The sequence below is a fragment of the Onychostoma macrolepis genome, chromosome 12 (genome assembly GCF_012432095.1).
Source record: "Onychostoma macrolepis isolate SWU-2019 chromosome 12, ASM1243209v1, whole genome shotgun sequence".
Classification (NCBI taxonomy): Eukaryota; Metazoa; Chordata; class Actinopteri; order Cypriniformes; family Cyprinidae; genus Onychostoma; species Onychostoma macrolepis.
This window is the reverse complement of record NC_081166.1, coordinates 28,062,839-28,079,075: the sequence shown is the minus strand read 5'-3', so window position 1 is coordinate 28,079,075 and position 16,237 is coordinate 28,062,839. Positions and strand designations below refer to the sequence as shown.

General features: G+C 42.2%; 1 protein-coding gene across 1 annotated transcript in view; it reads left to right on the top strand.

The window, feature by feature from the left end:
• Positions 1–16,237, top strand: part of LOC131550760 (myosin-16-like) — a 62,743-nt gene that overhangs the window by 42,368 nt on the left and 4,138 nt on the right. Inside the window, exons 12-20 of the mRNA XM_058793135.1 lie at positions 335–452; positions 1,472–1,599; positions 1,692–1,888; positions 7,166–7,298; positions 8,581–8,797; positions 9,154–9,290; positions 10,493–10,596; positions 11,500–11,692; positions 13,268–13,471. Coding sequence (XP_058649118.1) covers positions 335–452; positions 1,472–1,599; positions 1,692–1,888; positions 7,166–7,298; positions 8,581–8,797; positions 9,154–9,290; positions 10,493–10,596; positions 11,500–11,692; positions 13,268–13,471 — 1,431 coding nt within the window. The remainder of the gene's footprint in view (positions 1–334; positions 453–1,471; positions 1,600–1,691; positions 1,889–7,165; positions 7,299–8,580; positions 8,798–9,153; positions 9,291–10,492; positions 10,597–11,499; positions 11,693–13,267; positions 13,472–16,237) is intronic.

Sequence of the window (16,237 nt, the reverse complement as noted above, 5' to 3'; positions counted from 1 at the left end):
ATTATTGTGATGTTTTTATCGACTGTTTGGACTCTAATTCTGACGGCACCCATTCACTGCAGAGGATCCATTGGTGAGCAAGTGATGCAATGTTACATTTCTTCAAATCTGTTTTGGTTTTGTTTTGGTTCAGATTTGGTTCTTTGTGCTACAGAAATAAACGTCTACCACGATTTTTTTTATCTGGATCTCCGTGAATCATTGCTGTAGAATTAGTTTGATCTCGTCTCAGGCCTTTCGTTAGGTTTGTGAGACATGATCAGGTAAACCGCGGATGACCTGCTGAGTACTGATCAAAGCTAATGTCATGTTGTATGATCATGTGTAACATCAGGCATCGACTGACACTCAGATGAGAAAACTAGAGGAGCTGCTCTGTGACGCCAACACTAGGAATGAAGACCTGCAGAAAACTGTGAACGAGGTTACAGCATCCAAGAACAGACTCACAGGTGACTGATGAAGATCTCACATTAATACCTGAGTCACACTACGCTTCAAAAGTTTGGTTTGATACTTACTTTTATCGAGCAAGGATGCATTAAATTGGTCAAAAGTGACCGTTCAGATTTCAAATAAATGCTGCTCTTTTTTAACTTGAGTCCTGAAAAATAAAATGTATCACAGTTTCCACAAAAATATGAAGCAGCACAACTGTTTTCAATATTGGTAATAATCAGAAATGTTTCTTGAGCAGTGAATCAGCATATTAGCATGATTTCTGAAGGATCATGTGACACTAAAGACAGGAGTAATGATTCTGCAAATTCAGCTTTGATCTCAGGAATAACATTTATTTACATAGAAAACTGTTATTTTGAATTGAAATAATATTTTTACTCTATTTTTCATCAAATAAATGCAGCCTTGGTGAGCAGCAGAGACTTATTTTAAAACATTAAAACAATTGATTTTTAAAAGATGTCACCCTTACATATAATTAGAGAATTGAAATAAAGAAATCATTTTTATATAATTGCAGCTTTATATATAATGTAATTCTATTTTAAACTATATCTCAGAATTACCCATTTTATGTTTTTTACACCATTTTTGTATGTACTTTAATTTATATTTTGACCAAAATTGATTCGCAATTGCAAGTCAGAAGCAGATGATTTTAGGGAGAGGGGACATTTTCATTCTGAGTGCAAGATGAGTCATCATCATTTTCACAGAGCATACAGACTTTATATTTGCCATTTTTGCCTTTACTATGATAGGACAGAATGTAGACAGGAAGCAAAGTGAGTTGACTATTGGCTCAGACAAGGCTCTAAATTTTATATGTAAAAATATCTTGAAATCTGTTTTGTCCACTTTTAGTGTAGCCTCAGAAGAAATACACACAAACTAAAGCCACAAACCACTCCAGATTGGATTCCATGGGCTGTTTAATCTGGTTAAACAGTTGGTAATTGGATTTACACATTTAAAAATGCTTTAAAAGTATTCAAACTTGCCTTTGCAGCTGAAAACAATGAGCTGACGAGGCAGATGGAGGAGATGGAGAACAAGGGCAGCCACCTGAGCCGATCTAAAGCCCTGCTGATATCCCAACATGAGGAACTCAAGAAACAGTTTGATGAGGAGGTCAAGGTGTGTGCGGTTAACTGATCCAACTTCAGTGAAGCAGATTGTTTTGCAGTGATGTGTGTGAGTGATTGTGTCATGGTTCGGTCTGTCGTCAGGCTAAAGCGCTGCTGAGCAGCAGTCTGTCTGCGCTGCGGCAGGAGTGTGACACGCTGAAGGAGCAGCTGGAGGAGGAGCAGGAGAGCAAACAGGAGCTGCAGCGCCTCGTCTCCAAACTCAACAGTGACGTCACGCACTGGAGGAGCCGCCATGAGGCTGATGCCATCCAGCACAGTGACGAGCTGGAAGAAGCCAAGTATGCATTAATCAATCAATCAATCAAACTTTATTTATTAATGGTGTAAACATACGCTTTGAGTAGGACATTATATGACGTTCTTTGTTGTTCTTGTAACAGCATTCAGAATGGACCGGGGATACAAGGGTAATATAGATGGGAATAGGGAAGCGTTGCACGATTTAGAGAAAAATTTCATTTTTCTGATTAAAAAAAAGGTTTGCTGGGAGTGCCAAAATGTTGTGATTATATATCAATATGGCTGTAAAATAATAATAATTATTATCAGGGACCACACATGGAGTTTCCACAAGTCTGGACGTGGGTGCCAGAGGGTGCCCCGTCTCTGAGAAAGCAGATCCTTCCTCAGAGGAATCGGCCAGGGAGGGGCTGTCGCGAGGAGCATGAGTTCCGGGAACCAGGTCCTGTTGGGCCAATATGGAGCCACTAACAAGACCTGCTCCTCGTCCTCCCTGATCTTGCACAGTGTCTGTGCTAGCAGGCTCACTGGGGGGAACGCATATTTGCGCAGGCCCTGGGGCCAGCTGTGTGCCAGTGCATCCGTGCCGAGCATTGCCTCGGATAAGGAGTAGAACCACTGGCAGTGGGTGGTTTCTGGAGATGCAAACAGGTCTACCTGAGCAACTCCGAACCAACTCCAAATCAGCTGGACCGCCTGGGGATGGAGTCTCCACTCCCCAGGGAGTGCCGCTCGAGACAGCTCGTCGGCCGCCTGATTGAACACTCCTGGGATGTGGATGGCACGAAGGGACCTCAGATGCTTCTGACTCCAGAGGAGGAGGTGGTGGGCGAGTTGTGACATGCGACTGGAGCGTAAACCGCCTTGCCGGTTGATATATGCAACGGTCGCAGTCTGTCCACGGGCTGAAGGTTTTGCGGCAGGCTGGTCTAATCTGAACCCGGTGAGTACCGCGTCTCCACGCCCACCTCGGGACTCAGCCATGGAGCCAGTGCTGAAGCGGTCTCATATGGAGCAGACTGAGCGCAACTATCGCCGCAGCTGCAGCCATATGCCCCAGGAGCCTCTGAAAGAGTTTCAGTGGGACCGCCGTCCTGCCTGATAAAGTCTTCAGGCAGTTCAGCACCGACTGAGCAAGTTTCTGGGTGAGGCGTGCTGTCTGGTTGACCGAATCCAACTCCATGCCGAGAAAAGAGATCCTCTGCGTTGGCACGAGTTTGCTCTTTTCCCAGTTGACCCAACTGGCTGAGGTGCCTGAGCACCAGGTCCCTGTGTGCGCACAACTGCTCTTGAGACTGTGCAAGTATGAGCCAATCGTCGAGGTAGTTGAGGATGCGCACACCCCGTTCTCTCAGGGGAACAAGGGCCGCCTCTGCGACTTTGGTGAAGACGCGAGGCGAAAGGGACAGCCCGAAGAGCAGGACCTTGTACTGATATGCCCGACCCTCGAACGCGAATCGCAGGTCGATCGCTGCAAACCAATCTAGGGGACAGACGCACCCAAAAATGTGTTTCTGCGTCAACATCTTGAACGGCATCTTGTGAAGTGTACGGTTCAATACTCGCAGATCTAAGATCGGTCGTAACCCACCGGTTTTCTTGGGCACAATGAAGTAAGGGCTGTAAAACCCCGACCTCATATCGGCTGGAGGGACCAACTCTATTGCATCCTTAGCCAGCAGGACTGCAATTTCCGCACACAAGACAAGGGCATCGATGGCCTTGACTGAAGTGAACCGGATGCCCCTGAACTCATCAGAGTCTGATGTTCCGCAGGAGCCACCAAGACGGACTGGGGAGCGCTAGCCAGGCTCCGAGAGACCGTACCAGCGGGACCAACGGGGCCACTGACGTACCTGCGGTGGGGCAGCGAGGTGGAACACAGGGACCCGGCCCGGAGCCTGTGACGGCGGGGGGTGGGGTCTGGGTGTGCAGTGTAACACTCACCTGATTCCTCCTCGTGAGGGAGGAAACACAGGAACCCGGCTTGAGGCTTGTGACAGCCTGGTGTGTGACGACTTGAAGCGGGGACTCTAGTGCTACCGCCCTTACCTGCTTCCACGAATGGGCAGGAGGGGTGCTCTTGGGCAACCCACTGCTGCTTGCCGGCGAGAGAGGAGAAGGGAAGTGATCCCGTGATGCACGGTTCACCACTCTCCTCCTCTTGAGACCCAGAGATTGAGGAAACCGCTCTTTTATTGATTTTTTGGGCGGAACAAAAACAAAACGAAACAAAAGATTCTCCACCCGGCCCTCCTCCCGGGGAGGGAGTGGTGCGGTCACCATCTCCCAACGAGCAGTCTCCTCCATCTCTGGGTCACCCGTCTCAGGGCCTCTTGCACTTGCAAGGTTTCCTCTGGCGCATGATGTGTTTGATCGCCTCAGTCTGCTTCTGGGCTGCCGAGAACTGCTCGGCAAAGCTCTCGACAGCGTCGCCGAAAAGGCCGTTCTGCGACACGGGAGCATTCAGGAACTGTACCTTCTCTTGCTCCTTCATGTCAGCGAGACACAACCATAGATGGCGCTCCTGGACCACTAGCGTGGACATCGCACGACCCAGAGACTGTGCGGTCACCTTCGTCGCTCGAAGCGCGAGGTCCGTCGCAGCACGCAGCTCATGTAGAACCGCCAGGTTGTGACCACCCTCGTGCAGGTCTTTCAGGGCTTTGGCCTGGTGGACCTGCAGTAACGCCATGGCGTGGAGGGCAGAAGCCGCCTCCCCACAGGCTCTATAAGCACTGCCAGTTAGACCTGACGAATACTTACAGGCCCGTGAGGGGAGACACAGGTCACCCCGCAGAGTGGTAGCGGCTGTTGGACATAGTTGCATGGCCACAGACCGCTCCACAGAGGGGATGCCCGCGTACCCCAAAGTGGCTCCACCATCGAGGGTGGTGAGGGGGGAGGAGCCACAAGATTTGTTTCGGGCAGTGAAAGGTGCCTTCCACGATCTTGTGAGCTCCTCATGCATTTCCGGGAAGAATGGCACCCCCCACCGAGAAACCACTCGTCCAGCCTCGAAGGATCGGGACGCAGTGGAGGATTCCACACGAGCCCGACATTCTCGGCGGCCCGGGAAAGCATAGCCGTCATCTCTGGGTCTGGCTCGGACAACGCTACCACACCCGAAGGGGGAAACGCAGCCGGGGCGTCATCCCCGGAGAGAGAGGGCTCCCCCTCCGATGCAGCGATCGACATCTGGTCGTCAGAGGGGGCACCGAAGGAAACGCGTGGTGCACTCTGTCCAGCAGAGGGCCCAGCGCGCTCCTTCGGCAGCTCCACCGGATGCGGAGTGCTTGAGGGGTGAGTAACTCCTCTTGGGGAAGCCCTCACTGTCACCCTCAGATCACCTCTGACTCCACCGGATACAGAGCCGCCCCGGTTGCCAGGATGAACGCTGGATCGCGGCAGAGGCAGAGGGACTCCGCCATGTTTGACATAACGGAGTCTATTATGCAACTCCGAGATGGTCATGTCCCCACAAGAAGAACATGTACCATCCACGAAAGCTTCCTCAGCGTGCTGAATGCCCAGACACGTGAGGCAGCGATCATGACCGTCCTGAGGCGCCAGGAAACGACCACACCCAGAAACGCAGACTCGATCACCCGTGTTGCTCTTTTAGAGAAATTTGCTCTTTATTAAGTGCTGAAGCACGCAGGGGAGCTGGCCACCACACACTCCTAGTGTGACTGTCTTCACGGGAATCGTCTCCTCTTTCTCCCGTGAGACCGCGACCACCGCTGCTGCGCTGTAACGCCCGCACTCGCTCGTTTCTCTTCTCACTCGCAGGATTGGAGAGCAGCAGTGATTCACCGCCGCTCGGCTCTGAAGCGAAAGGATGAATTAATGCGGTGCACCTGCTGCCTCTTATACTCACGCTGTGATCAGCGGCAGCTGGATGCAATGATCGCATGCCAATGTCCATTGGCTCGTTTAGTTACACTCGAAGTGGGTTGGTCTCTCTGGCGAGATCCCAATTCGTCGGTCATCCGACATGACTCGGAGTGACCGACTGAAAGGGAACTGCAAAATTACTGCTTGCGTGTAAATGAACACAGTGCCGCCCTTTGGTCTGAAACTTATAGTGCATATATTTATTTAATTAAATCAGAACATTGGCAATTTGATTAATTGCATTAAGCCATATCATGATTTTGGTTTTATTTTGATAAATCGTGCAGCCCTAGAATAGGATTGGTTGTTCAGAACGTTAAATCTGAATTAGAATGACCTGGATTTGAAATCCCATGTTTTTCTATGCAGGATCAGGCAATCCATGTTACGTTCATTCCAGTTTTCAAGGCCACATTGGATTGGATTGCTCTGATCCAGATTCACACTTTTCCAGATTACCAAACACAGGGTACCAGCTCTAATTAAATAGCATGGGTTAATTAAAGAGTTTCTATTTAAAAAAGACAGGAAACTGCACAAGAATACAGTACAGTCATCCCCTTCCATTGTCAATTTCATCTGATGCACAACAAATCAATAAAAACAATAAAAACATTTGGTCACACTTTATTTTAAGGTCCAATTCTCACTATTAACAAACCATTAAGCATGACTTTTGCCTCAATAAACTCCTAATTTGCTGCTTATTAATAGTTAGAAATGTAGTAGTTAAGTTAAGTTTAGGTATTGGGTAGGATTAGGGATGTAGAATGTACAATGGTCATGCAGAATATTTATATGCTTTATAAGTACTAATAAACATGTTAATAATAGTTAATAGTCCCTATACTAAAGTGTTACCAAATATTCATGCAATAAGGGATGCAATTATTATAAACCACTTTTGACTGGTTCCTCTCTGATGATTGTGTCATTGTAATTAATATACAGTGATAAATAACAGTTCAAATTAATTAAATATATTATTTTTGTTTTATATTGACAGGTTTTTGGGGACAAAATCTCATTTTTACCTACTGAAAGGCTTAATAGATATCCTACTTCTATCTTTATCTGCTTTATTATTGTAACGGTTAAACAAATCAAGCGCAAAATATAAATGTGCATATACACTACATGAAATCCACCCTGAATCTGCTCTTCTGCTGGGATTTGCTGAGTAAAATTGATCCCAATCTAAAATGTTTTGAACAACACATGTTGAATGTTTGCTCCAGATCAAAACCAAAACTCCATTTTCTTTTGAACGACACATTTTCAAGATTTGATCCAATCCAGTAGCCGAAATCCAGTCAAATTTCTTTTGAACATCTGGGCCCAGACTGTTCTTCTGTAGATGATGTTAAGTTCACCAGCATGTTCAGACAGAGTGTGTGCGTAACGAGTGTCCATTGCAGGAAGAAGCTGTTGGCTCGTCTGCAGGAGGCCGAGGAGGCGGCGGAGGCCACACAGGCCAAGTGCTCCAGTCTGGAGAAAACCAAGCAGAGACTGCAGGGAGAAGTGGAGGAGCTGTGTGTGGATCTGGAGAAGGTATGAGCCCTTCACAGATGAACACAAGACTCTCACACACAAATTTTGAAACCTACTGACACGTCAGTGCAATCTGAGCAGTGCCATATTTACAAAAGCTCTCCAGAAATAAAAGCACGCCGGAGAAACATCTTCTGCTATTGAATGAATTTTTTAATTACTAACACATTTTCTGCATTCATGCTGTAACGGTGTACACTGTAAAAAAAGAATTAAGAAAAATTAATAATTCAGTGCAGCTTTATGAATTCAGATTGTCATACTTTGTTTTGTCAATTTCAATTTGTTGTTCAAGAAATGCATCTCATTCAGCCGAGGCAATTACAGATTTCTTGAACAGCTGTTAGTAACGCTATAAATTGTCTAAATATATAATTTTGGTAGCCATATTTATAAATGACCTATGCTATCTTTGTTCTAAAGGTGCAATCACCTTATAAATCAAAGATATCTGGGATATAGTTTTTCAAGAATGGTGACGATTTCACGTTTCTTTAAACTGGAAAATACTGTATGTAGTTGCTTTTTTTACAGTGTAGTTACTACGGTTGGGTATTGAGAGAAATTTCATAATTAGATTCAATTTCAATTTCGATTCACAAGATTTGATATCATGAATCATCAATTTTATTTCAAGAAAACTAATGCTGTAAACTACATAATAAGTTTATGGTTATTAAATGTCTTTTCTGAGGGAAATGTGACGTTATGTGACATTATTGATCTCAAGCTGTTTTATTGACATCTTTCTGCGGTTGAAAAACTGATTGATCAATTACATGATTCTTGATTTATTTCAGTCAGTTGTTCTGTTTCCTCTGTTTATTCATGGTTTTTTTGCTGCTGTAACTATTAGTAAAGATGAGGAGATGAGTCATCTGTCACCACACATTAAAGAGCAGCAAAACCGCACTTATTGCTTGTATTTAATAATAAAATTGACAGAATATAAAAGCTGAGACTGCTTTCAATCAAAAGTAACAAAGCATTTATTGAATGGGAGACACTACAAATAATGTTTTGTAGTGTTTTATTAAGTTTTGTTCATACGTCAACTGAAAACTGCATAGATTGATTCTTGGGATTCTTGGTTCATCAAAATGAGAATCAATTAAAATTGAGAAACTGATATTTTCAGTGCATCTACAACCAGCCAAAACATATAAGCTGGTCTTTCACACAGGTCTTATGAATGTCAGGTTTTGACAAGCAATTCTGCACAGGTCAGATTCACAGATTCGGCCAGGCAGCAGACTGCTAGTAATGACTGTTCCTCCTGCAGGCGAACAATGTGGCCGCAGTTCTGGATAAGAAGCAGCGGATGCTGGACAAGCAGCTGAGCGACTGGAGGCAGAAGTGTGAGGAGCTACTGTCGGAGGTGGAGAGCTGTCAGAAGGAGAGCAGACAACATGCTGCAGAGCTCTTCAAGCTCAAAACCACCTACGAGGAGTCCGTGGAGCAGAGCGAGGCTCTCCGCAGGGAAAACAAGGCCTTACAGGGTAACGCTGACACGTCTGTCACCGTCACCTCATTTTGGATATCTGTTTATTTCAAACCTTTTGTGAAGATGCATGTGTGATTGCCTGTAAAAACATGACAGAACTCATATAAACACAGATTACAGTAGAACTGAGCCAGCATGATGTGGGACCGTCAGGCTCCATCTGTCATTATAGGCTTGGTTTGAATGGTTGCAGTTTTCAGGCCGTAATTAGTTGAGGAAGGCAGTCCAAGAGAAACAAGCTGACTCAATAATGGCCAGAGAGAATGATGCTTCAGAATTCTCCTAAAATACTAAATAAACTGTAATTCTGCATCATTGTGTCGTGTTTGATCAATCTGTGTTGTGTTTCAGAGGAGATCACGGATCTTACTGACCAGCTGTCAGATGGAGGGAAGAGTGTCCACGAGCTTCAGAAAATGAAGAAGAAAATTGAGATGGAGAAAGACGAGCTGCAGGCGTCACTGGAGGAGTCAGAGGCAGCATTAGAGGTCTGGAGAAATACTCAGATTTTCCTTTTTCTGCTCGATGATTACACTATAAATAGAGGTACATCTCACCAAAACTGCCATTACTGTAATACAAGTGTATATGCATCCTACTGGAGCCAGTAAGATTATATTTATTGAAGAAATTCATACTTTTACACATCAAGGATGAATTAAATGGATCAGAAGTGACTGGAAAGACATTTATTAATGTTACAAAAGATTTCTATTTCAAATAAATGCTGTAAATATTCCAGACATGCCTTTATGATATTAACCAGCGTAGTCTTCATTTTAATCAGAAAGACTGATTTCAACTGCCCAGGTGTTCAGAAACACTAGTATGATCTTTGGTAAAGAGCAGAAGCCAAATAAAACAGCACAATGAATTATTAGCAGTGATAATATTAGCTTGTCAAAGAAGTGTTCACCTTCTGGCTCAGGTCTGAGATGCCAGTGGATGTTAAATTGAGCTGCTGTAAGGCTGTGTTTTTTAAAATGACATGTCATGACGTGGCCGCTGACCCCGTGACCTCTGCTTGTGTGGTCTGACGGCCGTCCAGCTGACAGCGCTGATGGATGATGTTCATGCAGACGGAGGCGCGCTGCTTTACATCTGGCGTTTGTGTTTTTCCAGAGGAACCCATTCAGAAACTCTTGATATGTTCATTATCCACTTAAAGCTGAAGATTTGAACGTGTGGAGGAATTAACTCGTGATGTTTACTTTTTTAGTAACTTTCAACCTCTAAAACTATAGGCAGTGGCTGAGAGGAATTATTGTAGTAATATTACTGATAATTCTGCATTTGTTTGACAATCTCTTATTGACTTGATTAAAATGCGCAGCATTTAAAATGTAATTGGGAGCAGTGAAATTATCATAATATTTGCACACTAAATTGTGCTTGGTTTTCTTAAATCAATTTGCATAATGAATTTTATTGTATTTATTTATTTGTTTTTGCTTTTATTTGCATTACTTAAGAAAACTGAAAAACCTTTGTCTAAAAATATATAGTCATTCATTTAAAAAAATAAATAAAACATGAAATATTAGATCAAATCAGCACAGAATCAGTTTTGCATGGCTGCCTTCCACATGAAAAGTGAAATGCGTGTGTTTCTGAAAGCGCTGTTGTGAGTTTTGTGCCATCTAGTGGTTCAGAGAGGAATCAGATGAGTTGTCTGTGTGTGTTTCTGAAGGCCGAGGAGACGAAGGTTCTGCGTCTTCAGCTGGAAGTGTCTCAGGCTAAAGCAGACATGGAGCGCAGACTGCAGGAGAAAGAAGAGGAGTTTGAGGCCACCAGGTATGATCAGCGCCTCCTAGTTCTGACAACATCATATCACTGAGATGAGTGTGTGTTAAAGGTGGATGATGATAGTTGGGAAAATTGCCTGATATGCCCTTTTTGGAGAAATGCCTCTGATAAAACATCTACTTTGAATCAATGTTGTCCTATTTGCCTTTCAGTCCTTTAACTCTTCTGTTTTTCCACCTCGTCCTTTATTTCCTGCTTCTATCTAACATGGGATAAGTGCTATGGTAAGTAACTTTATCTGGCTTCTTCTGGTTCCTGTAATATTGCGAATTTCTCTGCTAATGCAGCTTAAATCTGTCATCTTCTATATCTTTGCTTGCACAATATTCTGAGTGTTTGTTTATTTTTTACCCATTTTTTTATAGATATTATTAAATTATATATAAATAATTGTTAATGTGAATTATTTTGGCCATGATCTTCATATAGTGGGAATCTGATATCCTGACAGTCAGTGTTTTTATTTTATTTTTATTAAAATGTTAATTTCTAACATGTGGAGCAGCAACTTAAAACCTACTGTGTTTTCTATTTTTTTTATTTTACATAATTCAAGGTCTCCTACAGAATTCTATGTTTGCATCTTAAACCAACCTGAAATAATTTGCTGGTCTTAGCTGTTTTAAGATGGTCTCCCAGCCCAGCTTGTTTAGCTGCTTCAATTCAGTTCAATTCAGTTTAGTTCAGTTCAATTCAAAAGCAGCTTCACAAAAAAAAAATGTTTGTTTCAATGTTACAATTCTCAAAGTCCAGACTGGGAGACCCAGACCACCGAACCAACTTATACTGGTTTAAAATATGCTTTAATCAGTTATTGTAAAGATAAACGTTTCCAAAATGTCCAGTTCAGGCAGTGAAACAGAAACGAATGAGATGTTTTGTTGGTTTCAGGAAGAGCCACCAGAGAGCGCTGGAGTCTCTGCAGGCCAGTCTGGATGTGGAGGTGAAGGCGCGCACGGAGGCGGCCCGGCTCAAGAAGAAGATGGAGAGTGATGTGAATGAGCTGGAAGTTCAGGTGGACCAGCTGAACAAGAATCACACAGAGCTGATGAAGACCGTGAAGAAGATGCAGCAGCAGATCAAGGTGCAGCTCGCGGTCACGCAGGAGAACATGCTGATGTACAGGGGGGGGGATTATTTGATCCCCTGCTGATTTTATACGTTTGCCCACTGACAAAGAAATGATCAGTCTATAATTTTAATGGTAGGTTTATTTGAACAGTGAGAGACAGAATAACAACAAAAAAATCCAGAAAAACGCATTTCAAAAAAGTTATAAATTGATTTGCATTTTATTGAGTCAAATAAGTATTTGATCCCATCAATCAGCAAGATTTCTGGCTCCCAGGTGTCTTTTATACAGGTAAGGAGCTGAGATTAGGAGCACTCTCTTAAAGGGAGTTACCTGTATAAAAGACACCTGTCCACAGAAGCAATCGATCGATCAGATGACCAAGACCAAAGAGCTGTCCAAGGATGTCAGGGACAAGATTGTAGACCTACACAAGGCTGGAATGGGCTACAAGACCATCACTAAGCAGCTTGGTGAGAAGGTGACAACAGCTGGTGTGATTATTTGCAAAGAAACACAAAATAACTGTCAATCTCCCTCGGACTGGGGCTCCATGCAAGATCTCACCTCGTGGAGTTTCAATGATCATGAGCACAGTGAGAAATCAGCCCAAAACTACACGGGAGGATCTCGTCAATGATCTCAAGGCAGCTGGGACCATAGTCACCAAGAAAACAGTTTGTAACACTACGCTGTGAAGGACTGAAATCCTGCAGCGCCCGCAAGGTCCTCCTGCTCAAGAAAGCACATGTACAGGCCCGTATGATGTTTTCCAATGGACATCTGAATGATTCAGAGGAGAACTGGGTGAAAGTGTTGTGGTCAGATGAGACCAAAATCCAGCTCTTTGGAATCAACTCAACTCACCGTGTTTGGAGGAGGAGGAATGCTGCCTATGACCCAAAGAACACCATCCCCACCGTCACACATGGAGGTGGAAACATTATGCTTTGGGGGTGTTTTTCTGCTAAGGGGACAACTGCACCGCATCAAAGGGACGATGGACGGGGCCATGTACCGTCAGGGCCAGGGCATTGAAAATGGGTCGTGGATGGGTATTCCAGCATGACAATGACCCAAAACACACGGCCAAGGCAACAAAGGAGTGGCTCAAGAAGAAGCACATTAGGTCCTGCAGTGGCCGAGCCAGTCTCCAGACCTTAGTCCCATAGATTAAGGTCTGAATTGCCAAACGTTAGCCTCGAAACCTTAATGACTTGGAGAGGATCTGTAAAGAGGAGTGGGACAAAATCCCTCCTGAGATGTGTGCAAACCTGGTGGCCAACTACAAGAAACGTCTGACCTCTGTGATTGCCAACAAGGGTTTCGCCACCAAGTACTAAGTCATGTTTTGCGAAGGGGTCAAATACTTATTTGACTCATTAAAATGCAAATCAATTTATAACTTTTTTTGAAATGCTTTTTTCTGGATTTTTTGTTGTTATTCTGTCTCTCACTGTAATAAACCTACCATTAAAATTATAGACTGATAATTTCTTTGTTAGTGGGCAAACGTACAAAATCAGCAGGGTATCAAATATCTTTTTACACTGTATGTGTGGTACATGCTCTGTGTGTGTCCTGCAGGAGCTCCAGGCTCAGCTGGAGGAGGAGGCGCGCGTGCAGGAGGAGCTGAGGGAGGAGCAGACGCTGCTGGAGCGCCGCTGCACTCTGCTGGTCACTGAGGGTGAGGAGAGCCGTGCCGCGCTGGAGGCGGCAGAGAGAGTGCGCAAGAGCCTGGAGACGGAGCTGCACGAGACCGCAGAGAAATACAACACACTCGACAGCCAGGTGCTGATACACACCACTCTACAACACACTAGACTCCTCATAACCTTCATTAAAAACGTGATTATATCACATAGTCCTTATCAGGTCATGTGTTGATGCTTTGTGTCAAATTTCGTGTCACAGAACCTTTATTTCTTCTCCTTGGATCCCTTGCATTACATTTACAAACTCTCAGTCAGAAATGAACAAGGCCAAAGTTAACTAAAACTAAAAAAACTACTAAAATGACAAAAACACACAACAAAATTACTCTAACTAAAATTAAAATGAGCATCCGGATTGAGCTTAATCAGATATATACAATATAAACGTAATATTAAAACACACATCTTCACAGTGTGTAAGTCACATTGTGAACAAGCTCTTTCCTGTAACAAGCTAACAGTATTTAAATATATATATGTGACCCTGGACCACAAAACCAGTCATAAGTAGCAGGTATATTTGTAGCAATAGCCAACAATACATTGTATGGGTCAAAATTATTGATTTTTCTTTTATGCCAAAAATCATTAGGATATTAATTAAAGATCGTGTTCCATGAAGATATTTTGTGAATTTCCTACCGTAAATGTATCAAAAGTTAATTTTTGATTAGTAATATGCATTGGTAAGAACTTAATTTGGACAACTTTAAAGGTGATTTTCTCAATATTTAGATTTTTTTGCACCCTCAGATTCCAGATTTTCAAATAGTTGTATCTCAGCCAAATATTGTCCGATCCTAACAAACCATACATCAATGGAAAGCTCATTTATTCAGATTTCAGATGATGTATACATCTCAATTTCAAAAAATTGACCCTTTTGTGGTCCAGGGTCACATATTTTAAATTCATGCAATCATTGTTTTGATGATTGATCATTGCTGTCACTTTTGAGTACTCATGCCCTCTCTACTCTACTTCCTGCTGTTGTATTTTGAGTGTGATTCATTGGGAAAAAAAATCAATCAATCAATAAATAAATAATAAAACAAATAATACTAAATTAAATAAAATACATAAAAATAAAATAAATAAATAAATAAACTGTACACATTTCTATAGATGTAATGCTATTGTTATTATGAATTATTTTGGCCACAATAATTAGTGAAAATCTGATATTGTCACAGTCCAAATGTTTTTATTTCCAGGGCAAATATAAAACTTTAATTTCTAATTATTTATTACTATTTCTTTATTTCAGACCCGTTTGGTCCATATCACAATAAAGATTGAATACACAAAAGAAGAAAATTACATACCAACATACATTCACATACAACAATCACTTAAGAAGAAAAAAAAACATACAAACTTGAATTCCAGTGCTTCCAAAACAAGGAAGAATACCTTATTACCGTATTAAATACAATATCATGCTGCACACCATAATATGAACATACACGAAGCAACTGTTGTAGCCCAGAACTATAAGGAGACAGAATAACTAAGTCATCAGCATACATCAAATAGTTAATAAGACTATCTCCTATTACACATCCAGTTTTACATTCATTTAACTCAACAGAGAGATCATCCATATACAAATTAAAAAGAAGGGTGCCGAAACATTCCAACCCCATCTGACTTGTATAGGTTGATGTATATACCAGTACTGTAAAATCCTAATCAAATATGTGGGAACCCCTCTGTCTTGTAACTTCATAAACAGCTTAGTGTGATGAATTCGATCAAATGCCTTAGAAGCATCTAAAAAGCACATAAATACTGTAGAATCGTGTCTATTATACACACTAACCACTTCCTTTAGCGAATACATGCATAAATCAGTACCATGCTTCCTGTCCTGTAAGACACAAAGCAGGTAACAACAAAGGGCATTTCCTGTAAGACGTGTCCAATCTAATTTCCCACAATTCTCATGATTATCATAATTGCTCAGCTCAGGTAAACTTTCAACATTTAACATCATAAAAACAGGTATATGATCTGTTTATAGCCAGGTCTCAAGTTTCTCTAGACAATCATGTGCATCAGCTGTGCATACACAGTGATCCAGCCAGGATGTTGTGTTCCATGCTTCACTGATGAATGTATAACTATCTATTGGTAATATTCTTTGGCTAGATAAGACTAACTTATTATCCTGGCAAAACCTAATTAGATGTTGACCAAACAAAGAGTTCCCATCAGATATATCAGCATTCATATCCCCTACTATAAATATACATGTACATTCACCTTCCTTAATAAAAGAACTTAAAAAAGCAAGCCTACTCATGTATTTTCATTTAGTTTAACTTGTACTAAAATAACTAAAACTAAAATTTAAACAAAAGTGAATAAAAACTATATAGACGGATAGAAATACTACTAAAAATAACCAAAACAAAAATTACTCTAAAATTAAAATGAAAACAGAAAATATAAAAGTAAACAACAACTTTTAAAAAAAGAATTATAGCAGTACAAGACACACAGATTTATCATTTTTAATTTTTAAATGTTCAAATGATGCCCTTTTATTGATTTTTTTGTCATGCTGCTAATGTTTTTATTAGAATCTCTATTTAAGAAAGCCATAAAAACTTTTGATAAAAAGGCATTGTCATTCCACCATTGCGATATTTTAGTAAGGCATAAATTTTTAAGTTTTGACAATTTCAAACGTCTCAAGTATGCTTGTTTGGTATATAAAGTGCTACATAATCTTGCCCCTCCTCCACTGCATGGCTTTTTCCAAAGACTTGAAAGCGGCGGTAGTACACGGGCCTCTGTAAATGGGGACTGTGTGATACCATTTAGGCGTACCACTTTT